The sequence below is a fragment of the Pezoporus wallicus genome, unplaced genomic scaffold, assembly GCF_028554395.1.
Source record: "Pezoporus wallicus isolate ANWC-B61680 ecotype Strahan unplaced genomic scaffold, APGP_CSIRO_Pwel_v1 scaffold_2146, whole genome shotgun sequence".
In the NCBI taxonomy this organism is placed as follows: domain Eukaryota; kingdom Metazoa; phylum Chordata; class Aves; order Psittaciformes; family Psittacidae; genus Pezoporus; species Pezoporus wallicus.
In genome coordinates, this window is record NW_026639769.1 from 1,501,021 (window position 1) to 1,528,979 (window position 27,959).

A 27,959-nucleotide genomic window follows, 5' to 3' on the forward strand; every position below is an offset into this window, starting at 1 on the left:
ATCACCGGAACGCTTCCTGTGCACTCCAGCCCACAGACCGAAGTCCCAAACATTTAATTGGGTTCTGGCCTTAGTCAGTAATTACTGTTATATCACAGTGCATAAACATGAAGCACATTATGTTGACGTAATGATTTTTTTTTTTTTTTTTTTTTTCTAATGTAGGTAAGAAATATTTGTTGTTTTTTTTTGGGGGGGGGGGGGGGGGAGTTTCTGGGGGTGGAAGGCCATGTAAATTTTACCGTATTTGTTCTTTCCTCTTCCCTCATTTACACAGTGCTGACCTTGGAAAAGGAGACTGGATTTTGCAAATGCAGTTCTATGTCTCCCTGTATCTCTTTGAAGGATTTCTGTTTGGAATGCGTGAGGAAAGATGCCATACTCGAAATTAAATTGTTTAGTGGACAGACATAATCAGAACTGCTCGACCCAATTCTGTTTTATGGTTGGGCTCTTTCATACTGCTCCGTTAGAATAAATACTTGTTAATTTGCTCTAAGGCTCCTGTACGTAGCTAAAGCAGCAGATGTTTATATACACATATGAGTATAAATACAAATTAGGCCCATAAGTTTGCACAGCTGTAATGACTGGAATTCAGTAAATGAATTAGTGCCAACACTGTTAATTGTATGGGAGGGAACAGCAAGACCAGTGTATTTGCCAGTGAAGTGGCTATAGCAATGGAGCAGATCTACACTTCAGCTGTTGCTTTTTGGAATGGAGCTGGGCATTTGGGGTTTTATGTTTCTTTTCTTTTCTTTTTTTTTCTTTTTTTTTTAATCTCCTGTTTGATTTATGAAGTTGCTCAAGAGCTTGCCTGAGTCTTTACCATCAAATTTCGGAAGCATATCTGTGTGTCATGCAGTGTGTTGTTTTGGTCCCCTGAAAAGATGCTGCTTAGGATGAGGCTTACAGGGAGGACGCTGCTGGCTGGGCTCAGCCAGGCTGTTGTCGGCTCCCCATCTGCATGGGAGCAGGCCCTGGGACAGGAGCTGGGTTTTAGGTCCTAATGTAGGATGCACAAATTCAATCCTTAAAAACAGCCAGACTTGTCACTAGCTATGACAGCACAAAGACATGTTGTAAAGTGATCTAGGGAAAATGCCATTTAGGTCAGCCTGAGATCTTCCTGTTTCTGAGTCTTCTAGGTCTGAATGTGCTGTTGCTTGAGTAGGTGTTACTGTGAGCAATAAGGAGAGATCTGACTGAAAGAAAGAAGGTGGCTGAGAGTCCAAAAAAACAGCTGGCAGGGAAATAAAGAATAATAAAAAATTTCTCAATCACTGTTTGTTTTGGAAAGATCATGCTTTAAGCACATGGAAATACTTTACACATTTGAGAAGTGCTGACTTCCTACATGCCTTGTGAAGAAACAGCAAATCATTCATATAATGTAAACACATTTATAGATTGTTCCAGTGTAACTTTTTTCAGTGCTGCTGTTCTTTTTAACAAGATACAATTTGGTGCATATATGCTCTTTTGATGCTGTACCTTGGCTGAGAGTTGCAAACACTATAAATATTAGTGTTTGTGCTAAATGAGGAGCACAAAGTTATTGAACCACATTTTTAATTCAAAAAGTTATTAAATAGTGTTGCTTGATGCACTGCTTAAAAGTAAACATACCAGAAAGTAACGCTGGGGTGAAACAGAAATAAATAGCTTGTCTATAAGTGCGAGTATAAGCAGTCTCATTATGTCTTGATAGAGATGATAAAAAAATTAAGAGCAGACAAAGTTTCTCTGTAAGGGTGGAAATTTAAGTCAGGGAAAAAAAAATTAATGAAATGAGAACAGTCTTGGTGCCAAGATTGCAGTAGGTATTTGTGGAATTGTATAATCATAGTGCTAGCAGGGTTCTTGAGAGGCCATGGGGTTCTTTCCCCTGCTGCGAAGCAGAGTTAGGAGTACTACATGACAGGTACCTGTCAAAATCTCCTGGGCAGCCTCTGGGAGCACTTATTTCCCTTGCTTTTACATTTTAGGGGAAACTTAGTAACTGTACATTTCCTTGACAGGAAAGGTAAAGTAATTTGATGTTAAGTTTAATTTTCTCAATGTCTAGGTAGGTGCCAAAAGCAGCTTGTTCTCTGCCTCTTTGTAGGAACTTTTTATGTACTTGAAGATGACAGTGGAAAAAGGACTTCACAGAACTAAATATTTTAGAATTTAGATCTTAAAAAATAGTTCAGATGCCTTCAGTGGAAAAAGGACTTCACAGAACTAAATATTTTAGAATTTAGATCTTAAAAAATAGTTCAGATGCCTTTATTGCTACTTAACAATAAAAACATCAATTTCTTCTGCAAATGCTTGATAGACTGTCTCCACTGTACAGGCTAGATGTGAAATGGCATTCATCATCTGGAATGAGGACTCTTTAGATAAGAAAATTCTTTTAAAGAGAGCAGTAAGAACATTTAAAGAATTGTAGTCAAAGCAGTGAAGTATTTGAAGCCATTTAGGCAAACTAAAGTAGTAATTTTCTGTATGTGCATAGAATAATGTATTTCTGTCATCTTTTCTAAGCACTTCTTTGCAGTTGTGAGAACATTGCATTTTTCTTCTAATCCTTTCTTCTGTTGCTGCTGATCAAAGTAGTTTTGTGTCATTCCTTCATCTTCTCTCTGATTTACCTGGGGAAGAGCTGGAGACCTGGAATGTCAGAGCTGGGCTGATGGCTTCACAGATTCCTCTGAGTCAGTGGTCACTTGGGTTTTTGTCCATCTGTCTGATTTTGAGAGACTTGCTTATGAGGTACATTTGTGCAGACTTACCTCACAGACTAGTTTTATTCCTGGTTATTCCATTTCTCAGTGAACTGGAGTCCATTTTCTGATGTTGTAGAGTATATTGACCTTGCAGCATAGCTAGAAGATCAGTCATATGCCTGTATCTTCTTTCTCACCTGTTCTCAGTGCCTCCTGCAGACAAATTTTGGGTAAGCACAGCCTGCAGCTGGCTTTTCTGAAACTTGCCAGACTTAAAGAGTCATGCAAAGGGAGCCAAGAGCGGGACAAGAGGAATAGCAATAGTGGAAGGTAATCCCTGAAAGAAACGTGGCAGGGATGTTGTTATAAAGTCAGTAGCAGCAGCAGTGGTGTCATGGTGGAGCACGGGTTAAGAACTTGGGATGGGAAAGCACAAGGCAGCGGTGAGATGGATGGAGGAGGAGGTGGGAACTTGGATGTGAGGTGCTGTGGAGAGGATGTGAGGGCACAGGGCCATCACTCTGATGGGGGAGACTTGGGGCAGTTTGGCAGAAAGGCAGGAGTGGGATCGGAGTTTCTAGGAAGAAGGGCAGAGGGCTCCGGCATGAGATTGGGAAATAGGGACCTCTGGGACAGAAGGATTTGGGGGATTGGGGTTTTTTGTACTCATCTTTTGGATTGGTTCCTGTGTAAGAAGTCTGGTCTGTGAGGACAGCAGGGAATGGTGCGTACACACTTGGGTGATTTCAAATCTGACCCCTCCACAACTTAAGAGGGGTTCTGGCTGTAGGCAGGGATGTACATGTAAGACTTGTATTTTCGACATCATCCTCTTGTTTTTTTTTTTGTGTTAATCTGTGTTACAGTTTGCACCAGCCTCGCTAATATGTTAATTCTCTACAAGGGAAAGCACTCAGTGTGTTGACTGAGGCCATGCTCTGTGTGTGCATGTGCCACCTTTCTGCACCTTAACTTGTGCCTAAGTGACCACAGTAGATAAATGAATGTTTGCTACAGGGTCTCAGAGGAGTTAGCTTTTTAGCTTTAAAACAGCACATTTGTGAAGTAAAAATACATTGACTCTAGTTTTTAACATTCGGTATTTATCCAAGATACACTTATATTGCTCTAGGGTACTTGCAGCAAAAGATACTTGGATCAGAGAGACAGTGGTCTGTACCAAGGAGTCTTCAGAAGTAATTTTCCTCTAGAATGTTTGTTCAGGTGCAGAGGGTAGGAGAAAGGGATATTGGTTTAGGCAGTTGGCGTTGGACATCAGAAGGTGAACTTCCTATACTTACCTAGTGTGGACTCAGCATGTCAGGCAAGGTGTCGCTGGAAAGGAATATTGACAGCACTGGCTACTAATGAAAGATGAATGATGCTCATGAAGAAATGCCTTGGTCTCTAAAAATTTGGCTTATCTTTATTCATCTTTATTTTGTAAGAAGAAAAATGTGGATAATATAGTATATCAGAGAATTAGCTATTTTAATTTATTGTTCTGCTTTGCCTGAACATAGCTGCTATACAGGTAACTCGTATTTTGGGGAAATACAAGGCTCAGGTGTAATTTCTGACATGTGTTACAGTTCAGCAGAATGTGTGGCAGAGCTGTAAAACACTCTGCCTCTTGCAAAGTGGATAATAGCATGTTAATAGGTTGTAATTTATGTGCCCTCTTTTTATATAATATAAAATACGGGAAGATTATTGTGACTGTGAAGAAACCTGACTCACTTAGACAGGTGTGTGTAGTGGTATGGGCAGGAAGTGGAAGGACAGAGAGCACATGTGGAACAATCTGTCTAAATTAGCTAGATGGGGACCAGGAAACTGGAACTTGCAGCATTTGCAGTGGTTAGTAGAAAATGAAGTGATGGCTTTGTGTAAGAATAATGATTCTTGTATTATTCTGGGACAGTGAGGTAGATGCTGCAGGAGACAGATGTGATGTTTGAAGGAGATGCATGTAGAATTGGATGACAGTAGAAAGGTAAGTAGGTTGGAGGGAGGAACAATTTAAAACTGAGGGCTGTGCACAGGAGGGGGAAGCAGCATATATTTTTAGGTGAGGTCCATTCTGTTTCATCTCTTGAAAGAGAGGCAGAAACACTGCTGTCTTCTCCAAAGCACAGAAAGAGAATCACAGAAACATGATCCTCTGCAAGACTGTCAGAGGCAGTGCCCAAGTCAGCAAGAGCTGCTGGTCCATGCCATGTAGGCCTGCTGACAGATCTATAAGGCATCAATGTAGGCATCTGATCTTCGCCATCGTTAGGCAGCCTTTGGCACTGGGGCTTAGAGCTGCCTGTGTTTCTGTAACTGCAGGCACATATGCATGGCTAACATAAGAAAACCAAGCCACATAGATTCAAGGCTTTATATAAAGATGGCTAGCTTGTAATGTTTCCCTGTGATAGGCCCTTGGAATTCAGACAACCAGTGTTTGAGTAATCAGTATTTGAAGAATTTTCAGCCTTTCCCCCCAGGTGGCACTTTCTGTAAGAGTGTTATGGTAGTGGCACTGGGAATGCAGCGTTTTCCCCTCTTTCATTTGGAGTGGGATTTGAGCCAGATCACGAACACAGGTCCAGAAAAGGGTTAAACTAGGGAGTTTTATTGTTGGACTTTCCACCAGCCACGCATAAACTCTGATATGGATAGAGTTGGAGGACTTCCGTGTTATCTGCTTGATAGAGGAGATCTTGGTATAGATCTTTGACATCCAGATCCCAGTGCTCAAGGTCTGTTGGCACTGTCTTGGCTGTGCCTGCACACTAAGGGATTCCCCTTTGTGGTTGTTCTAGTGAAACATGATTAGGATTTTCATTTATTGCAAGGGGAGAAGAAGAGGGCTTGACTTGAGAGCTGATAGGATGTAGAAGGGACTACAGTGGGAACTTTAAGTTTCCTTAATCTCCACCAAGTCAGTTTTCATTTATTCACCTTAATCTGCCTCTTCATGGGATGATGTCTTGAACTTGAATTCCTATTTTAATTTATGTAGGATCTGAAGCCTAGATGGGATTAGAGCAAGAATTCATCTCAAATAGGGCAGTTCTGAAATCTGTTTGGAATAAGAAGTAAAAAAAAAAAAAATTAAAAAGAAAAGATGCATATGCTAAAGCCTAATGCAGTATCAGCTTAGTTTCATTGGTAGCATTGTGTACAGCATCTGCTTTATGCTAATTTTTAATGTGTTTTGTGTCAGGTTAGTTTAGTTTGAAATACAAAATCAGACAGATGTTCCACTTTTAAAATAACAGAAATATTCTTGAAGAGTGCTGTACCTATTTAACTGTTGGTTGCTTTTAAACTCTCTGTAACTCACTTAGGCTGTAGCTGAGTTGCCAGGTATAACTTTGGCACTGAGTCTGTTTATCACCTAATTGAAAAAACTTGGATTTCTTTTTAAAGAACCCTGAATAAAATATTGTTGGTATCTGGGTTATTTTGTCATGAAGATCAAAGGAAAAAACACTGCTGCATATTCTGTTTGGGGAAATCTCTGTCTGCAGCTCTGGAGCTGTGGAAGTGCAGTGTGGACCTGGGAAAGATGGGAGTAGAAGAGTGTGTTTTCTTACATCTTTTGTATGGGGAAGCTTTTGCTATTTTGCATTCTGTTGTCTTCGTTTTTGCTGACAGAAAAGGAGGAGCAGGAAAGCTAAGGAATGGCTAGCTGAGACTTTTAGGAAGGGGAGAGAGAACTCATACCTGACACCGCCTGTGGGTGACAGGGATAGACACACACAGCAGTTCTTTATTTGTGCAATCAGAGGTATGTGTGTGTGCATTGTCAATTGTCCATGACAGCTGGTATTGGGGGGAGAGAGCTTTTTAGGGGAATTCAGAGATTTAGATCAGGGAACATTTGCTTCAATCAAAATGCTTCATTTCCAGTTAATACCAAGTGACTGTCAGATAAAACTAGTTCACACATGATTTTGGGACTGGATTATCAATGCAGCTTTGGAGGGTTATTTGTTTTGGGTTTCCCAGTTTCTCCAGGAGGGCATATTTTACTGAAGGATCAATTAGAAAACCCAAAGGAATGTGGTTAATGTGAATGACAGGGTTACTACTCTGACCACTTTGGCAGAATCAGTTGAATTTTTTAGAACTGCCCCTTTCACAATTCTTTTATGCTTTTATATTTTTTTGATTCAGTTAATTTTGATTTTTTTTTTTTTTTTTAGTACTTGCATAAGGACATGCAAAGTATTAAGCTAAGACCATGGGAAATGACTTTGTAAATACTTTCTTATTGTTCTGAAATCTAATTAAAACCCTGCAAACTTCATCATTCATCATTTTACCATAGGAGTGTATTTCTTATGAAGACAGTCTAATATCCTGCAGCAACTTTATGGCATTACAAGAATAATTAATGGACCCTTTTAGGGCAGTGTGTGTTGCTACAATGTGGAATAATACTTCAGTGTTGTAAGTGAATGGTGTGCTAGGAAACACTAATCCCTTGTGTATAGTAACAGGAAGTATAAATATTACTTATTAATAATAATATAAAGCACCTTAGCACACATGCTTTTTTTCTGGGCATTTCTACCTTTTTGTAAACAGTGAATTTTAATTACAGAAAATTGGTGAGAAGCAAGAACAATTTGTGTAATTAAGAAGATCTGTTTATTTAAAAGGCTTCAGAAGTTCTAAGAGATGGAACTTAGGCGCATGAGAGGGATGAATGTTGTGCAATAATGCCCCTTCATTCCCCTTTCATAATAAATCTCTGCAGAGTATTCATTTAAAGGGCTGAATGCCAAAAAGAACAGGTTCGACTTGTCTGTGAGGATTTACACCACAGTAAAATGCACAACTGCTTTTGTAGAGGTCATTGTGAAGGTCACGGAGCCAGCATGCAGCACTGAATGGGAGCAGCCCGTAACAATGGTGTGAGAGGTTGGACTGGGTGAAATCAGTATTTAAAACCTCATATGAAATGTAGCAATAAGCTGGAATCATTAAAACACATGATTTCAAAGCACGATGTTGTTTTGCAAGAAATGTATGGTCCCATTTCCAGAAGTTTGATCGCATACCCTCTGCTGAATGTCCCTCCTGGGTCAAAATGCAAGAGTGTGCTCGATTCTTGACCATTAACATTGACATAACTTAGCATGTCTAATATAAACACCTTCAAACCATTAACGTTCACCTCTTAATTACCTGTAATTTGGCACACCTATTTTTACAAGTGAGATCTGAGTTTGACCATAGGGTCACTATGTCTTTAAATAAAAGATGATCATTTCAAATGGCAACCAGCCATCAGTGGGGTTTAGTGCAGAGATTAATTAGTAAACTTCGGAATGCGCTACAACAAATGCAGCTGATTGGCAATAGCATGTGGAGCAGCAACTGGTGGAAAGCTAGTGCTGCTGAGCAGCAGAGGTATTTCCAAAAAGTCTTAAGAGTTGCTGTGATGTACTATACTTTAAATGGCACTGTGCTGATTGCATCAAACCTCCAGTTTTCTATTTGTGCAGTTTAGTAAGCGCACAGATTAAAGAAGTTGGATGTGCATCTGGAAAGCAAGCAAGCTGTCTTTTATCGTTTTGATGTGATTAGGTGCACCCCATCAATAAACAGTGATGGTGCCCTTGAACATGAGTTTACAGAGAATTGTGGTTTGTCTGCAGTGCGGTGTGCAATTTTTTAAACTAGGAGGGCAAGTATCAATGGTGCTGTAGAATGCTGGGGTAGGAACTATTTGAAAAAGATGTTGCAGTAAATATGATTTGATTCAATAGTTGTTACAGTAAGCCATTTCTTGTAATTGTAGCCTACTTTTAAAAATTATGTAAATTACTAAGTATGTGTGCTTGCATGACTTGTAATTGCTTGCTGACTTACATTTAAGGTTTTAAATACATTAATTAGAGAAATTTGGAAGCATCCGATGTAAATTAGCTTTCTCAGGTTGCTTGATCTATTTGATATGAGTAATGGATCCCATTACGTATCGTCCCTAGTGGGACTATTTTCTCAATTTGTGTAGGCCATGGGACTGGGTCCCAGATAATAAAATTAAGATGATTTATATAATAACTAACTACTCCTGAGAGCTGACTTGGAAGCCCTATATACTTTTAAAAATCTCCTTTAATATTATTGTGTTAGTCTCTTGATGCCCACCTTCAATTAGAGGTATGGTCAAGCATCCATTTAAATTAGTAAAAAAAACCCCTCACACCAATGTCAGTGGGTCTTTGCTTAAAAAATAGCCCATACAACTTGACTAGCGTGGTAAAGTTCATTTTACTGTATGTATCCTGAGTTGTGAGCTGCTTGACTTCTGAGCTGTTGGAACGGTCTACAGAAGGATGAGGAACAGAGACCATAGTTGTCGAGGTGCTGGTTGTTTCTCTGGAGGCCTGTTTCTGCAAGCCTCTGCTTCCTAGACGGTTGCGTTTATTGCCATAGGTAATTGCAGCGAAGCGGATGGGCTCAGTTTACACTGTCAGGTTTAGGCTTGCTCTGGCTTTGTTGGACTGGACTTGCAGGCCACGCTCCAGACAAAATAATTGGTGACTGCTCCTCTGACTTTGTGAGGCTCTTTCTATGCTTAAAGCTGGGTAGTTTTCTAAGGTGTATCAGTGTTGCTGAATCTGGGTCTAAGCCCCCAATAAATATGATAAAATTTTCTGATAGCAAATAGATTTGTTAGCCTGAGGTGCCTTTAAATGAATCCTGTGTGGAGCTATACACAGGATTGGGGCATTACAGGGTCTTGCAAAACATTCAAACCGTCAGCACTTGGGAAAGAAAAGACAAAAACCTATTATTAATCGTATGTACTCTAGAGTTTCTGATTTGCTCCTCTTGATTAGAGTGATAAAGTATCAGTTACTCCTGTATCTGTAGTGACATAGCTTGTGACACTGAGTTTGTGTTTCGTGTGATGAAGTGGAACAGTGATGCAGATGCACAGTAGCTCAGTGTTGCTGGATGGATGGCTTCCAGGTAGATGGAGACTTGGGCTAACTGGCTTAGAAGGCAGTTCTCTGTGGTCACTCAAAAATCAGCACTTTCTGGTGAGTCTAGAAGTGTGTGTGTGCACGCTGAGTCAGTCTAGTATATAGCTGTATGATTGTACCACAGATTAGACTCAAAAGGCTTGGCAAATCCTATTTGTGTGGGAAGCTTAAGTGCATAAAACTTGCCTAATTTACTTTATTTACATCAATATAATCCTGCTTAAGGCCTTTTGGAAAGCACATCTGAGTGAACAGTGTTCTAAGTTAACAGTGTCTTTTGTGTTCACAATAAAAGCTAGTTTCATTTGAAAAGAGTGTGCTTATGGTTACCTTCTACAAACTTTTGATATATTAAAAGTGGAAAAACTCAGTTCTCCTGCCTGCACACATCGTCTTTCGCGAAATCTGTGCTTAAAAGATTTACTATCTTCAGGTTTACTTTATGATCAGCAGTTCTTTGAACTTGTAAGCAAGAAAGTGTGGATAACTTCAAATATCTATTTGAAGTCTGATTCTAAGGAATGCTTATGTTGTTTTTGACCTTATAATGTGAAGTTTGATTTCTGTCTCAAAATATAAGTATTCTAGCAGAAATATAAATACAGTCTGAATTTTTTTTTAGGTAACTTTTAAATCTAAACGTTCTATCTTAACGACAGGGACTTTATTCCAGAGATCCTGGATATTCAAACCATGGAAATATACTTCTGTTCATAAGGGCCCAGATTCAGCAGCTGATGTCTAAATTGGCCAAGCTCATTTGCACGAACTTTTGTTCAGGAGATACTGATCTATGCTGCTTTAGACTCAAATATAACGTTTTTTGGTAATTGTGAAGCTTCATTGAATAGAGAAGGGCTAAGGGTGGAAGCTGAGTGAAATGATTTAGAGTTTTATATAAGCACATAAAGCTGCAAGTTGTCTTGTGTTTGGTTTTGGAAAGCACTTATTAACTGCTTTGACATCTCGCTTTTGTTCTTGCACATCTGCTTTAGATTGTTTGCCATAAAAGTGTAAGAATTAATCTTACCCTCGTTTTTGTTATTGCTACCAGAAACCAAATTATTTTTATTACTACTTGTATAGGGATTTGGACCCTGAACTGTTTTCAGAGTTGAGGAGCAAATGAGTTTGTATTAAATTTTTTTCCCTCCCTCACATTCACTCCAAGCTTACAGGTAAAGTTAATTAAATTAGAGTTTTTAAGTGCACAAAGATGTTAGGCATGGCTTGTTAAACTCTGTAGTAAGTGCTACTTCGCTTTATTTGGTCCAATATTGAAAATTTTAAGGAAATTCAAATGATCAGCTCATGTTAGTTTGTTTCTCAGTTCAGCAGCTGCCCTGAGCCAGGGTAAGATATTTGCATCATCTATGGAGCGCTGGAGCTTAGTAAATATTTTACTATATGGAAAAAATATATAAAAGTCAAAGAAATGAAAAGCTTGCTGCGTGTTTATTCCTTTGATTAACAAATGTTCTTAATACTTGTTCTTGGGGCTTCCTTTTTTTCCTGTTTATTTCCCAAGAAACAGTAAGTAGCGGTGGCATGTGATGTCAGTATAAGCACGCTGCGTTTGAGTGATTTCTTTCTCTGTGTTGTGTATTATTAAATTTCAGGGAATTCTGCTGATGTGGGTTCATCCAGTTCTTATGTCAGAGCATGTAGGAATCTTCCTTTCTACAATGGAAGTCATGTTTTTAAGGCAAAACTGTCTTGTTATAAGCCTATAGCAGGAAATACTTAGGCAGCCTCCAAGTTGCTCGAAATCTGATGTTTGTGATGCAGTTGCTTTCACAGCAGCCTCCTCTTTCAGAATCTGTGGCGACACTTGGATTTTTTTTTGGGTTGAACACAAGTGTTTTAGCAAAAAAGTTCACAAAGGAGCCAGTGAACAAGATAAAACAGATGAGGCATCTCTTTATTTTATAAATAGATAAATAGGATTTTTCTGAGACTAAGTGAAATTACCGTGTGATTGTATCACTGCTTTGCTGCCGGGTGCTATTTGTCAAAGTGAGATTGTAGATTTTTCATGGCAGGAACTGTTCCTTTTTCTTTGTACTAAGGATGTCTTAGATGTTTCTGGTTATTGTACTTCAAGGAGTTAAAAAGCCGTAGCTACTGAAACCAGTGTAATGCAATATATTAGTTCTTGGGTACGTGGAAGGACTTTTTGCAATCTGCTTGGGGTCCGCCAGGGCTTGCAAATAGGTTTCTGATCTGTGAATCCTGTCCAAAGTACTGCTAAATTTGAGGTGCCATTTGAAGTGTACACAACTTTAAAAGCTGTCATGTGCCTGTGGTTCAAATTTAAGCTTCATTTTGATACAGCCACTTAAAACATAGGTGGAAACTTGCATGGAAAGAAACTAAACCTCTCTGGAAGGACAAAAGAGTATGTTTTGTGCAGATTAAAAATGCAGTTGCTTCTGCCCCAGGGAACTTTTTGTTTAGTTTGACAAAATTAATGTGCATTTTCAGAGCAGTGCCATGAACCATGTGTTAGGTTTGCAGTGTGTCTCTTCCTGCCCTGAGAATAAATGACTAATGTGTACTTGTGTGCTCTTCATGCAAATCGGTGGAAAAAAGGCTATAAATAAACTACTTTCCACTTTTAACAGAAAGTAGTGATTTCTAAAAATGTTGCTAATAGGTTTCAGTGTTCATTTAAAATTTGTAGTAAATGTAGCCCACAAGTATGGGCAAGTATGTGAAGATGCATCTCATACTACTAATGTCTGATGGCACTTTCTTAATTTTCTTTAGACTTCAGTTTTTTTTAAATGCCTCCTTTTTATTTTTTTCCTGTTTCTAATTATTTACTCTGCTGTTCTCTCTACCTGTTTTTCGTATTCCATGATTTTGCTTTCATCTGCCTTTATTGTCCTTTCTCTCCATATTTTATTCCTGTTTTTGTCCATGTTGCTGTAAAAACTAACATGTTTGCTTTTGTCAGACGGTTATCAACTGCTAGTAGTGTCTCCTTAAAATCTAGCTATTCATGGAATCTCACTTTATTTCTTTTTGTTATCAGCCAGACGTGAGCCATGTTGAATGGGATGTTCTCTTTCCTTATCAGTATTTATCTGGGTCGAGGCTGTATGCTCAGTAAAGCAGGGAGTATGACTTTCACATGCACACCCACCCACGCACACACACACATACACACAGCTTCTCATCTTCTGTAGACTGAGGTTAGCTTTCCATTTGGTTTTGTTGTTTTAGCAGTCTTTCTTTTTAAAACATCCATCAGACTCTGCATTCCTTAAAAACTAAGTTGTATAGCTGTGGCTGTTTCCATGTGGGGAAGCTGATTTTGAGAATCCCAGGAAAGAACAGACAGTGGAGTACAGCGATGTAGAGATCTTTGTGAGCTTCTTCTAATGAAGCAGATAATTTTTCCAGGTTCCACTGTTTTTTTTCAGGAAATCCTAAATTATTTTCTTGCATAATGGAGGGATCTTACCAGCATAATACTCACCTTTTCTGCAACAAAAGGAACAGGAGCAGATTCAGCTGTACCAAGACTTAAACAATTGCTGCTGGTGGGCAAGCAATGTGCAGCTATTGCTGTGCTCTGACCTCCGCTGCTGTGTCTGTTCCTCTCCTAATGTTATGTATCGTGACAAAGTAGCATTTGTCAAATGTTTTCTATGTCACAATAGAAAAATTAGGCCCGTAATGTGGGTATTTAAAACAATATTATTTTAGAGCCTGTAATCCTGTAATTACCCTGGCTACTGCGGACCGTGGGCTTTGTTGACAGCTAAATCAAAATGATGGAGGCTCCAGAAGTCTGATGGTAAAGATGGAACAAAAGTTTGCTTAATTCTGCTTAACACTGTATTGCTAACATAGCGCATTGGGAATTAGCAGTAGGTTTGTGTTCCATAGTGCTATGTAACTGAACAGAACGTTGAGTTGAAGTCACCTGCTGTGAAATGCTCTCTCTAAAAAATGGGAAGAACCTGTGGTTGTACCCTGAGAAGGCCAATATCAAGCCCTGTGGAGAGCCCCAGTAGGAGAAGGAAAGCGAGAGCTGATAGTGAGGTTTGCAAATGCAGTTGGCACTCCTGGGGTGTCTGAATACCACACAGCAGCCAGTTCATGGCATGGCTCTTCAATATAGCTGAAAGTGACCAAACAGATTAATGCATGCAGGGTAGAAGTCTTGGCAACCAGAGCAAAAGGTGCAGAAGCAGTTGAATTTTGGCAGGCAGCACAATGGGTCACATAAAAGCTGTAAGTGCTTAGGAGCTGAAACTGACTTGGTAGCACAATTGAGAAATGAGTGCGAAAAACCAGGAGGAGTGACCTGTGGGTTTGTTAGTTATGTGAAGATGCTGTTCTGTTTTATTTCTTGGTTTCCAAAAATGATGCTGTCTTGTGTACTAGGCTGTCCTTTGAACAGTGCTGGAAATTTTGAGGAAGGCTTGGCAGTTCCTGCCAGAACTATGGAGTCTCCACTAAAAACAAGCAAGTGACTCGTTGCAGCAAACATGCAGGCTATCCCCTGAATCCTAACTGGGCTTCAGCAGCCAGTGCTGTAGAGGACAGTACAAAATAGGCGCTGTGATGCATTGATGTGAAGAAAAGGGCACTGGGCTTTTCTGTGAAGAGAGTAGTCACTAAATCCTGGTACTGGCACTGACCCAGAAAAATTGTATTTCAGCATGGTTAGATGGACATGGGCTTTCTTCTGAGAGATTAGAGAAATGGGGCTTTTTGGTAGGAGCTTAAAGATAAGTCTTGTCAGGTAATTACTTCTGTCAGAAAGTGGTAAAGGAAAAGTTTGGAAGCAAGTAGAACTCATGGTGTGATTTAACCCATTTTGCTCCATGGTTAATTTCCCTGGTACCTGTTTGTGTGTAACAAATCCCACATATGTGATCGTCTTTGTTAATAGCTTCTTGAGTGGTGTTGATCTCTTGCTTTATTTCTGCCATTCCTAAAGAAAGCACATTTTAAAAATATGTTTTGGCATTCAGAAATCAGATTAAGTTACTGTGGAGGGGAAAGAAAAGGTCTAAATACAGTCAGATTGTTACTTGGCATCTGAAATCATCTCCCCCAGAGAGAAGGCAGTAGGGTGGCCATCTTGTATCTCTTGTCCTGCTGTGTATGGTCAGATTCTGTTTTTGAGAACAACAGGAAAACTTACTTTGATTTTGTTGGTTTCTGTTAGATCATTTGTTCTCTTTCTGTTTCACTACTGGGATATCCCCATAGCACTTTGCATAATTGAGTAAAGAAATTAGATTTATTCTTGGTTTTCAAGAGCAGAAGAAAAAGCAGTTGGTTTCAGATGTTTGTCTTTGGAAAAGCCTCACTGGCATAGGAATTTTAGGCTAAGGAATGGAATTATGCATTTTAGTTTGACATTCTTCATGTTTATTTAAAAAAGCTGTGGAAGACAGGCAGGGTAGAGGTTAAAATAATATTAACTGAGCCCTCCAAATCTATCAGTTTCGTTCTCCTTTTCCTGAGTATTACTGTAGTCAAAGTAAGTAGTTAATCAGAATCAGAAAGCCATATTAGCATTGCTGACATGGATTTGCCAGTGAATTGGGAGAGTGGAAACTGGAGGAAAAAAATCTATGCAAAACAGCCCAGCTTTTGGCTCAGAACACATTGCTAAGATATTTGCATTAATATTGTTCTGTAAGAAATTCTCTTAACACATGATCTTTCCAAAACCTGTGTTCAGTTGTGAGCTTAACAGTAAAATGGTTTCCTAAGACTGCTTATACTGAAAAATTCAAAGAACTCATAATACTGTTTTAACATTCACTTGAAAGCATTTGGATAATTACGCACTTAGATGATGACATATCAAAAAGTGGTTGCTTAACCTTTCTCTTGTGCCGCACACAGTTGAAGTGGTGCTCGGGATGTGTTTTAGCAGTGTCATGCCCTGGCATCCCACAGTGCTCGGCTTCTTTTTGACTAGCCGTGTGCTCCTTAGATCAGGCAGTGTAAGAGTTAAATAACAACAGCATTGCTGCAAACTGGCTTAAAAAGACATAGCACATAAATATTACTATTTCTGTTATCTGACTTGTGCTGTGGTCTGGTAGTATGGTGATAGCAGACCTGAGCAAGTTCCTAAGCAGAGAGAAATTAAAAAAGCAGAAAGTTTGGCTACATCATCTAGTCCAGCTGCTTCTAGTACAGAAATATGCTTTGTCTGGACAAGTTTTACTGACCCCAGTCTCTGGCTTCTGTCTCTTGCCTGGGGATGTTTTTGTGGCATAGCTGTTCCTCCTCTTTCCCCCACTAGTGCATTTTTGGTGTCAGTCTCCTTTCTCCTCCTCCTTGGCACTTGAGAGATTTCTGAGAAGTCTGTCAGTTGTTATTTCTTTTTGCTGCTGAAGGAAGGAGGTGAAGGAAGGCAGTGTCATTTTGGAAACAGGGAAACTGAGAGACAACAGGAGGGGAAGAAGTGTGAACGCTGCACCTTGCCCTGTTATTTCTGGACTCTGTGTGCTAAAATAACCTCTTTCTGTTAGCAGGCAAATACTGATATACCTGCATTTGCCAAGAGTTCTTCCCCCAAATCCGTGTGTGGAAACTGCTCAGATACACTGTAATTCTGATGCTCTAATAGCTGCAACTTTTCCTAAAAGGACATATATTTTCTTTAAAATTAACTCCTTGTCACTGCAAGGGCAGCTCTTTGTATATAATCCATGGCTTTTTTTTTTTTGTTCAGTGCCATGCTATATCACAGTCTGAAACAAAAATTATGTACTACTTTTATTTCTTATTATTTCAACTGAGAGGCATCTCAAACAGTATATCTAGGATAGTGTAAAATAAGCCAGTCAATTTTATTTCTAATGCAAAGCCTTTAAAGGGTGTGTATGTTAAATAATCCTCTATTTCTCTCATCTAAAACCATGCAGTACATGAATGGAAAGTCAGTTGCTCACAAATCCATTGCTGTGCAGCCTTTTACATAAACAAAGTCATAAGGATAAGCAAATGCCTTCCTTCTAATTAGCAGTGTGTTTTGTGGTTCCATACATTCCAAAACGTAACAGACAGCTACGCTGCTTAAAATAATCCAAGAGAAAAAAATCGTATGCCATGAAGATAGGGGTGGGAAGGACAGGAGGCAGGAAAATCTGTTGTCTGTGTTCTTGGAGGCCTTTTCTGTCTCCATTTGGATAATGTCAGCTTCTTTTACACAAACGTTACAGCATCCAAGGGGAATTAAAAGTACTTACCCATGACCACAAAGTCAGATCTTAGGTTTGTCAGGAGAAAGCAATGCAAAAGCAGGATCTTGGACCCACTGCTTTCATTATGGTTTTAACATGCTGATAAATGCTTCCTAATGTTGGGAAGAGGTAGTGCTGGCTGTCTAGGTGGAATACTGGAAATTTTAACATCTTGTCTCGTAGATGTGAGATGTTTTTTGGATCTGTAAAAGTGCTGTCTTAAGTCCTAGGTAACAGAACTGTCTCCTGTGATGTCTCTGAAGCTACACAACTTCCCTTTTATACCAGTCTTTTATGAAATGGGCTAGGGACCACTCAGGACAGAGACAAAACCAATGAGTTAAGCTTTTAACTGAGATAATATTGGTCAAATTGAGCCTTTTAACTTCAACATGATTTGTTTATAAATGCGCCTTAGCCTCACATTAGTGGAAGTAGGGAAAGCAACACTTTTCACTGTTAAGTTTTCATAGGTTTCCATCCCAGCCTTTTTGCACCAGTCTGTGCCATAGCCAGCGTTGTGACCACACTGTAATTGTGCAGGGCTGACCAAGTTGGAAGCTGGAGAGCTTAGAAGCCCATGTAGCCATGCCTCTGCACTGGCATTGCAAGGAGTCAGCAGCACAGATATATCCTGTTCACATCCAAAACAACTACAGAGCTGATGGGCTTGCAGGGCTTGACCAACTTCAGCCCCTTTCAGTAGGAGTGTATGTTGTAACTTATGCTTTCATCTAACCCTTTCCGGAATCAAGGCAGAATAAAATCTGGTTTATAGGAAAAAACCTCTACCTCTAAAAGCCAGACAGCTGTAGGGCAGGAACAACAGCTGATCATGTTCAGATTTCCCCCTCAACTCCATTGCTAAGTGGAATGTAATCCACAGTGCCAAAGCCCATCAGCTGAAGTTGTGATTTTGCAAAACAAAACCAAATGAGACATGTCATACAACTGCACTATCTCCTTGAGGTGCAGATCTGCTGGCTGGACACAAACCAGTGCAGTCATTTTGCCATGCAAAAGTATGTACTCCTAATGCATGCACCTTGTCCCAGGGTACAGGTGAGAAAAATACAAAAGCCAGTGCTGATCTTGATGACCCAGATAATGTGCCGCTATTTAATGGTGAAGATATTTAACTATTGGAATAATTTACCTAGTAGCTGTGCTGTGGACCCTTATGGTCTGAAATCTTTAAGTTGGATGCCTTTCAAAAGAAGGTGCTTTGGCTGAACAGTCCTTGGGCTTTTTACATGCACATGGAAATGTCCTGGCCTGTGCTGGACATGAGGTCAGACCAGCTCAAGGGTGGACAGTTCCTCTATTCTGCTCCTCTTCAGATGATCTGCTCTCCAGGCCACCAGCCACCATACTGTACCTCACAGATAGGTCCCAGCATGGCTCAGTGACTTTTTCTGAAGCAAGCATTGGTCACCACCATACAGTTGGGAACCCCCAAAAAGCAGAAGACAAATGAAATGTTTTCAACCTGTCCTCCCAGGAGTTCCCAGAAATGGGCATCTGTAGCGGGATAAACGGAGGTGTGGAAAGAAGGTTGTGACGAGCCCAGTCCATTTGTCAGGAGCCTTCCTGTGTCTCTTGGCCAGCATTGGCAGAAGTTGCTCTTGTTAAAAAAGTGTTAGGAATGCAGCAGTGGCAACTCTGCTAACAGCGAGCAGCTGTTCTGGTGATGCCCTCCAGAGACGTGGCTCCTGCAGTCTGAGCTGCTCCTTTTTCCACACACAAGTAATTTCCCAAAATATTTATCATGGTTTTGAACTTTGCCTGAAACTGAATTTTCATTTCTATGGCTGGAACAAAATTGCTCTGGATTTGGAAAGGCTGAGGCTTTTTTCACCAGATGGGGGTGTGCACATGTAAGATGTTGGTATGTCCTTCCCTTCAGTTTGGCTGGAGAGAAATATACAGTTAAAAACTTAAATCTAAAAGTTTTAGTTATACATTAATGTCTTACAGTAGGTGTAACATACCCACAGGTATGTAGTTACAAGTTATAATATTTTCAAGAACTTGAATAGATTGTAAATTGACAACTTCTTGCAATATAAAAAGACCCTGCAGTTGTATCTTAAACATCATAAAGTGGGATTAAGGATGAATTTTTAACCTTCCTTTCTGTACCTTTTTTTTGTTATTTTTTTTAAATGTGTGGTTGCCTGGTTTTAATGATGCAGCAATAGTTTGTGGCACAGAAATAACAGCATGCTAACCATGAAAGGTGAAGTGACTCATGGCTGACTTGAGAATTCTCTTCACCACATCTCACCTTCACCCTAACGGTGTTAGCAGCAGCCCCTCTGGGCTCCCAGGCAGTGCAGAAACAGGCTAGAACTGTCTGTTCTTATCACACGCAGCGAGCTATTTCAATGGAAAACCTAAACTGCTGATATTTCTGTAGATATCGGCATAGATCCATAACGGTGTTTCTCAAGGACTTGTGTCTTCAATTTTCTTGGCTATTTTCTGCAACTGTCTAAACAAAAATATCTATGCTTCAAATTCAGAAAGGTCACTGTCCCCAACCACAAATTTAATTATCAGCTTTCCCCTTCTACTATTTTTTTGTCCTCTTTAGTTAATTTTAACCCAGTGTCCCACATTAGGAGCCTTTAGTTTCCACTTGAGGGAGTAGATGCTTACATGAGTGGCCCCAGGGAAGTGAAGCTCAGTAAGTGATCACTAGTGGGAAGCCAGGGTTATACATGGTATTATACCGTGGAAAGCTTCCAATCTCTTGTTGCAGACAAAATGTCTACAAAACCAATACATACTACTTTCCTAAATTCCTGCATTTTGCAGATGTGAAGCTCAATTTCTACAGGGGAAGCCAGGCTGTTCTGGGGGAACTCCCAGTGCTGTCTTTTTGCTGCTGCTGCTAATTTTCATGAGCACCATAGAATACAGTAGAAAATTGAAACTGTGTGAAAGATCAACAAATCAATGTAGAATGTCATGCAGCAACATCTGTTAACTTTGGCTCTATCTCATATCCTCCTGACCCCTCCTTTCCAGCCACAAGTCTCCTGTTTTGTGAGAGCTCAGAGTGATAGGGACTTGGGGAAGGGGGGGAATGTCTAGCTGTTTCTCAGTGGTCTGAAGGGCTTGCAAAAGTACCATCTGGAATGAAAGCTTCATGCTTGTGTGTTTCTGTATTTTTAGTTATGAAACAAATGGGAATTTGCTGAATGAATTAATTGTATTGTGCTATGAAAGTCTATCTTGAGAATTGTTATATAGGGGAGCTTACAAAGGCTGCAGGGAGAAATGAAAGCAGCCTCCCATTCTAATTAGGGCTTTCAGGAAATCATTGATTACAGAATCAAATAGGGTTGCTCAGAGACATTTGTTTGATATTACTTCTGGTAAACAAAATTTTTTCTAATAATAATTTTACTGGTGACACTGGAAGCAGCTGCAATCTCTAGTGGTAAGCTTGCCTTCAATAAAACTCCCCCCTTTCCTCCTACCTTGTCCGTATAGTTACAGCTAATGAAACATTACTTCCAAGCTATAGATCTCAGTGAAAAAATTAAATGGTGAAGAAATGGGCAATACAATAGACAGTATGTTTTAATGGGATGGTCTTCGCCTGGACCAGGTTAATGGTATAAGCTTGTTCCTTGCATTGCATTTAAAAATAGTCAAAACAAAACCTTGACCTGATATGTAGAAGTTTTTTACCTTTTTTCTTTTTTGTTTTTTGTTTTAAACAGGGGCAGACTATTTCACTAGCTCCTATTCCAAAACTAGAGGAAGCTCTGTATACGTATCAGCCTCTGCAAGTGGAGACGTATGGACCGCAAGTTCCAGAGCTTGGAATGCTGGGAAGGCTGGGGTGAGTAACACAGCAAGTTTTAATTCCAGTTTCATGGCATGATAGCTGGGACTGTTACCATCTTCAGCTTTCCAACACATAGGGGTCTTTCTTTTTTTTTTCTTTCCTTTTTTGTAAGGATCTTAACGAAATATTAGACTTCCTGCCCAACCAACATTTTGTTTGGGTGGATAAGCTGAAATTTTTGGTCCTCTAGCCTTTATAGATCTATTGAGAGCTGGACTGGATTGCATTAGTGTTTTTAAGGTTGTCCTTGGCAGTCATAGTGAAGTAGCTGTTCATTTTCAGTTGCACAGTATTAAAAAATAAATAAATAAAAATCCAGGGCTTAATATAGCCAGCTGTAAGCCAGTAAAAATATTAAACTTGGGCTGTTTGCCCTGGAAAAGGGTAGATTTACTTGTCGACTGCTGTCTACAGTCAAACTGCATTTGTGAGAAATGAAGCACAGAGCTTAACTTTGTCAAAAGATATAATGCAGGGGCTGGTCGAGCAGCTTGGCGGCATTGCGCTGTGCAGCCATGTTTGGAAAGGAGTTTGGGAGCCCTCTGTGCCTGGGTGGTGGAGGCTGGGAAATCCAGAAGTGATGCATCTGCTCTCTAGAGACATGTTGGTAGCTGGAATGCCACCTGAAAAAGCATAGCTACTGGGACAGTGAGTGTCACCCAACTCATCATAGCCTAACTTTGAAGGTCAACAACACTTAGAGTGCCTGGAAGACTATGTGGCAGAATGAGTGTGCAGAATTGCAGGGCAAGAAAGAGCTTAAAAAATAACAGTTTATGTTTGACTATTCAATATGAGAGAATTTAAGCCGCAAAGTACTGAGCAAAGTTGAAACAATTTAGTATGCAGTTTCAGAGACCACTGAAATCCAAACAGGAATCACTGGCACAGGAGAGATTGTATCTCATCCAGAAAATTATAGAGGTATATAGACTTTTTAAAAGTAAATAAGTAACCTGCTGTCTGGAACTGAGGTTGTCCCCATTTTTGCTGTTTCTGTGTCCTCGTGATGCCTGTAACTTTTATCTCATATCAAGCTTCTGAGACCAAATATTAATTAGCAGTTTAACCTTGGGCAAAGCCAGATTCAGCCTTCACCACCTGTCTGGATGGAGCACAGCTGTGAGGGACCTCCAGTGTTAGGGAGTTTGGGGCTCTCTTGGCCCTAAGCCTCATCACAAATGAAAGTGGGCAGGGGGAGATGACTTGTGCAGGGAAGACTTGTGCCCCCATAGGCGAGTGCTAGTGTCCAGATCAGCAGGAATCCTGTATGTTCCATGGCCATCGCATCTAGTTGCCTGTGACACTGGTTCAAAGGCAGCCCAGCACCTTGCAATACAAAATCCTTTTAATTGTAGAGTCCATATGCAAGCATATTTGAAGCAGCATTTGCAAGCAGTGCTCATAGACTTTTCTTAAAGATGCTTTTGAGTGTGTCATTTCACCCCTCTGAGTACAAACAGAGGCTCTGTAGTTGCTGGAGGAGTTGGGAGTGGTTTTGGTAGCAAGGGGAGGTGGGTTGGTGGTACACACCAGAATAGTTCCTCTGAGACTGTTTGCAGTGGGTTCCCAGCCTGTACAACTCTAACCCTGTTCCGTGGGGTGTCTGAATACCTTAAACCTTGCAAGGCACTTCATTTACATATTTGTATTTCTGTGTTTATATGAACTCGTGCATTTCCTGTTGATGATGAATGCTTAACTAATGTGCCTCAGTCCCTGCTTTGGGTTTTTTCAGGCAGCTGCATACAGCTGCCTGGGTGAGGCAGAAGAGCTGGGCACATCGTTATCCTCTCCTGCTAAAGATTTTTAGTTTCCTTGTCATTTGCACTCATACAAAGACGGGTTAAATCTTTTCATGTTCTCGTTAATAGTTTGCTGTCTGGTTAATTACTGCTGCTAAATAGCTCACTCGAATGTGCAGGCTATTATCATTAAGTTTCTGGAGCTGTAATTATTGCAAAGATGCTTTGAATTCGCTTCTGGTAGCAGAATTTAATTCTTTTTTAGGTTTTTTTCTTAAGATACTGTTAAGCACTCAATAGAGCGGGCTTTTTGAATATTCACATCTTAACCTCTTACCTTCTTCAAGACTCACTCCAGATTTCAGCATCACTGCTGCTTTTCTTTCATAGAATCATAGAGTGGTTTGGGTTGGAAGGTCCCTTAAAGATTATGTGGTTCCAACCCCCGTGCTGGGACACTGTCTTCTAAGCAAGGTTGCTCAAAACCCCACTGAGCCAGTAAACGGTTGTAATGAAGGAGACATCTGGCAAGAAGATTTCTAGCAAAGAGCAAGATAAATGGTGAATCCATAAGGGATCATTTTAAAGCTTTGTTAGGGATCTCTTATAATTTAATTTAAAAATTGCTTTTTAAGATGACTTATATTATTTGCTCATTTGGCTTTACAAATAACTTGTGTGCAGTCCGGTAAGCTTGATTCAGCATCCTTGTACTGCTGAAACTCTTTTCAGTTTCTCTTGGGGCTGTATATTTTCTTTTTTTTTCTGTGTACAGAAACATTTAACATCCTTGCATTTTTTTTTTCTGTGTACAGAAACATTTAACATGATGCATTTTTTGCCAGTGTGTTGGGAGTCTGAGAATGGCGAAGAAATAGATTTATTTCCCCCTCAACACAAACGATTGGTGTAATGTGTAGGGGCTTGTGTCCTTCAACACCTCCAACACTCCCCGTTTTTTAATGGAGGAAGATTTTCTAGGAGTAATGAAATATAGGCAATAATCATAGAATCATAGAATCGTTAGGGTTGGAAAGGACCTTATGATCGTCTAGTTCCAACATGGCTTTCTGGGAGCAACATGTATTACAGTAACTTGTAGACCGTATTTAACCTTAATGGCAGTAGGAGTGAAGCATTATTGGAGCCATCCTCTAATAGAGATTGCCTTGATTACGCATCTGTGGGTTTACTGCAGGGAAGTCTTGGCACCTGGTGACTACAACCTGAATGTGCCAGGTTGGTGATGGTCTGATCTAGATGATAAAGATCACTTTGGGTGTTCAGGCTGTGAGGACCAACTCATGCCTATCTCAGATGTCAAATGGAAATATGGCTTGGAGAAGAAGGGAAGACATGTATGAGGGCATCTCCCAAACGTGTGGTGCTGTCCTTGGAAAAAGGTGTCTCAGATCACTGTAATGTGCCTGTCCTGGAGGCGGGCTCTACAGCTGCCTGTCAGTCCGTGATGAGTAATAGTCCTGGGTCTGTGTGTCTTGGTTGGTACTCTAAATTACTGAGGTGTTCAGTGATGTGCTTTGGGAAACTGTTGGTTTCCAGTTTGAGTGGAAGGCAACCTGCTGATAGGAGTCGTGTTTAGAGAGCCCTGTGTTATCAAGGGCCCTACTAGCACTTCTGCTGTGACTGGAAACAGATTGGTGTACTTTGACTAAAGTTGGGAATGTCATTGTTTGGGTCAAATTGGTCCAAATCTGTTGAACTGCCAAAGTCATTGTAGGGTTGTGTGACCTACCATGGCTTTCAGGGAGTGGAGGTGTGTGGTTGAGAGAGGGAGCAGAAGCGCCTGGATGCTGAGGCACTCATGCCATTAGTTTACTTTGAAGTTTCCTTAGAAGAGCAAAAAAAAGCCATTCTTTGCCCTCTTTCCCCTTCTCTCCCCATGTTTTAGCTGAGCACACTGAATTTGTGTGGTTGGAGGTCTGGATTTTTCTTACTGCGAAACAAAAGAGATGAAAAAATATAACAAACTTTGACATGCCAAGTAGTGAAAGAGCAGAACAGGATGGGGATGGAAATTAGTTTGTTGTTTTAAAAATGTATGTTTGTTTTGTAGTTTTGATTAAGAAAACCAAAACAAAAACCCAAAACAAAACGCAAAACCAAAACACAAAAACCCAGGGATCAAAATGATGGTTGGTTGAGGTTGAGAATGTAACGACATTCTCAGCATTAATTGTAAGTATGCATGGCAAGCCACACAGCGTTCTCACACGAAGTATTTTACAGCTGTGGAAGAGCCATAGGCAAGCTACTTAAAACCTGACTATAAATCGAAAATCTGCTGATGTGATTAACATTTTGGGTAAAGATGCGTGAACTTTGACTCAAAGTTTAGAAATAGTTGTAATCCAAGTGAATTGTACTCTTAACACAGTCCTAGTCTCGCAAAATAGGGGCAGTTTACAAGTAAGATAAGAATTTCTGTTTGCTCTCCACTTAAAAATTCTCTGCCTTTACAGAGAGCTTTTGTACAGACCTTGAAACCAAGTCAAGCCTGGGCTGCTTAAAATAAAACTGTGTTTGCCTACTTAACTTTCTCTGGAGAGCTACATCCTGAATATATACATGTGAATGTAAATATCAGGTTTACTCCAAATATCTGTACTTTTCTTTAGGGAAAAATGTGACTTCCCTTTCATCTATCAACTTGTTTTCATGTACAATCACATTGTTAGCAGTGCTGTAGTTAATTGGCGTTTTGTTTAAATATGATGCAAAAAATAGTGGTGAACACTAATCTAATGAAGATAGGTAATATACTTTGATAATTTAAAAGCTAAAATGACATTTAGCTTAGATTTAAAAGTTAAGGACAAGTACTGAAGCAAAATCAGAGTAGCGTGGAAGTCTGTACATACAACGAATGTCTTTTTGCCCACTGTGATTAATAAACAACTGGATTGTTTCATTACTTTTTTTCCTGGTGTAGGACAGCTCAGTCATTTTAAATTCTAAATTAAGATGAGGTTGGATTTCATATCTGTTGGAGCTTTGTAAGCATTTAATTTTTAACCTTCATTTCAAGTGGAAAATTTCTGCATATTTCTTTGTTGTACAGTGTTGTAGAGTAATTTGAAACACATGTAGAGTTCTGGCACTTACTCTAGAAATGATTCGTGTAACTTCTTTGCTGTCAATCATAATGATTTTTTTCCTTAAGTAAGTCAATAGTAAAGATGCTCTCCAAACTCTTCTTGTGCCATAGCTCATCTGGTCTTTGGCCAGACTAGTTTTTGCTAAACCTCTGTCAGTGTCTGTGTTGGGTTCAAGACAATGAAATAACTGAAAATCGATTTTGAAGGGGTGACAGGACCACTGGGCCTTAAAAGTTGTAGCAGGTGATTTGTCACTGAGGTATGCAGATATTTCTTGAATCTTGGAAAAGCAGAAAAGCCACAAATGAAGGGCTTACTTGATCTGCTTTGGACCATTGATTTTGAACACTGAATTCATTCTGCTCCTTTGAATACAATACAGTTTTTCTGTAAGCTCAGTAGTCAGAGTCAAAAGATTGAGTAAAAGCAAGGAAAGCTTGTCTTGCTTTGGAGGGCAGGAGAGGGTTGCACTCCTTCTTGCAGGAATTCTCTTGGCTACCAAGGCATATGGTCTGAATTGCCCAGTGTCTCCTGTTGCTGGGCCAGATGCAATCCTCAGTAGAAGGATTTCTGTCAGCCGCAATGCATTTTGAATCTGGCACCTAATGGATGAGAATTGGTAGGGAAGAAGTGATTATGGCTTTACAGACAGCCATATTTGCGTACAGCCTTTTACAGTGAAGTATTTTTTCTTCATTTCAGCATGAATAATTGAATAAAAAGTACTGTATGGGTACAATTTTTTAATAGTGAGTATGGCCAAGTGAGCAATCTGTTTCAAAAGAAGATGGAAGGAAACAGAACTGTGTGTAAACCATCTTAATTTAGTCTTATTCTGGCTGTCTCTCATTTTGCAGGCACTCCCTAAACCTCCATAGCTTCAAACTTCTCATACCTCTTGCATGGTGCCTATAAAGACTGCCTAAAGGAACTCTTTTGTATTGCTTTAGCATACTATAGAAATCCTACAGGTTTTGTTGTAGGATTTTGGAAGGACGCAAGTTCAATATAGAGGAGGTTGATTAGCACCAATTTTTCCAGCCAAATGGAAATCAAGGAAAGGAGTGCAGCTTTTAGTAAGTCTGAAATTTTACTGTTTAAGAAATCGGCTTTCTGGCAAAAATGTCTCTGACCATTTCAAACAACACCCTGTAGTATATGGTGTTTTGCATGGAGCTCTTCTGTCAAGGTCATTAGCAATTGAATATATTAAAGTGGACTGCTTATGAAACAGAGTTTTGCTTCCTGCCCGCCCACCTGTGGGTATAGTGTGGGTTCTGTAACTGTAAAAGGTCTCAGGAGGGTTATAAAAGCAGAGAATATGGAAAATATATAAAGAAACAAAGAAGGAAGCCTGCATACACGATGTAGTTTCTTATATGTAAAGTTGGCTATAGTTGTCTATGTATCACTAAATTAACCTCAAAAGCTGTCCATGACAGCAGAATGTCCGTAGTAATTGTTTTTGTTGGCGTTTGGCTTCAGAATTAACTCATCGATCTAACATGAGTCTCTGTACTTGAAATACTGGTCTGTTAATGTTGTTTTACTTTTTCATGCGATCATGGAAAAAATATGTTTCTGCTCGGAGCAGTTGTCAAACAAGCTTCTTTCATCGACAATCAGACACAGGGCAGCTGAGTAAGGCTGTTTAGTCTAGAATAAATACTCGAGAGATTACAAGGTCGCTGTAGGAAATGTAATTATACCATTTATTCCAGAATAGTCTTTTTGTAGTGTGGGCTTGCAGAATACTAAATCATGCATTTATTAAAATGCATATAATCTAAAGGAAAAAAAAATGGCAAGACTTTAAGATAAGAAATGGAGAATTGTCTGGCAAACTGTACCACAGGATTAACCAGTAAATACTGTTTTTTTTTTAAACTGAGAATAGATAGGAAGCAAACCCTGAATTGTCTCTGCAGGTGTAGAAGCAATGCTATGAAGTAGGCAGCTAAACTAGCGTCAGGCAAAGCTGCCTGCTGATGGATTATAATGTGGCAGGAGGCATTCAGCAGTTGTGTGGGCCAAATGTGCTATATTCTGTACTCTTTGCATTTTGCCAAATCAAAGCCTTATTACTACCAGCCTACTTGAAAATATCTGATTGTCTGTGATAGTTGTTACCTGTTACTGAGAGCCTTGCTTTGTTTTCATCCTTCCCTTCATCCTCTGCATTGATATTGCTATTGATGTATCATCCTCCAGTGACTTTGTGCATCCACAGACTACTCCTTTGGTTGTCCTCCATCAGCTTAAAAAACACATTTTTGTAGAACTCAAATTTTACAT

The 27,959-nt window shown here is 39.8% G+C and overlaps 1 protein-coding gene across 2 annotated transcripts in view; it reads left to right on the forward strand.

Moving 5' to 3' along the window:
• MNAT1 (MNAT1 component of CDK activating kinase) overlaps positions 1-27,959 on the forward strand; it is a 125,319-nt gene that overhangs the window by 67,765 nt on the left and 29,595 nt on the right. The window contains exons 7-8 of one of the 2 annotated variants that reach the window (XM_057416131.1): positions 20,676-20,797; positions 26,522-26,740. In XM_057416131.1, coding sequence (XP_057272114.1) covers positions 20,676-20,797; positions 26,522-26,579 — 180 coding nt within the window. In that variant the 3' untranslated portion in view covers positions 26,580-26,740. Of the gene's footprint in view, positions 1-20,675; positions 20,798-26,521; positions 26,741-27,959 lie in introns of those variants that run through there. The other variant, XM_057416130.1, reaches the window with a different exon arrangement.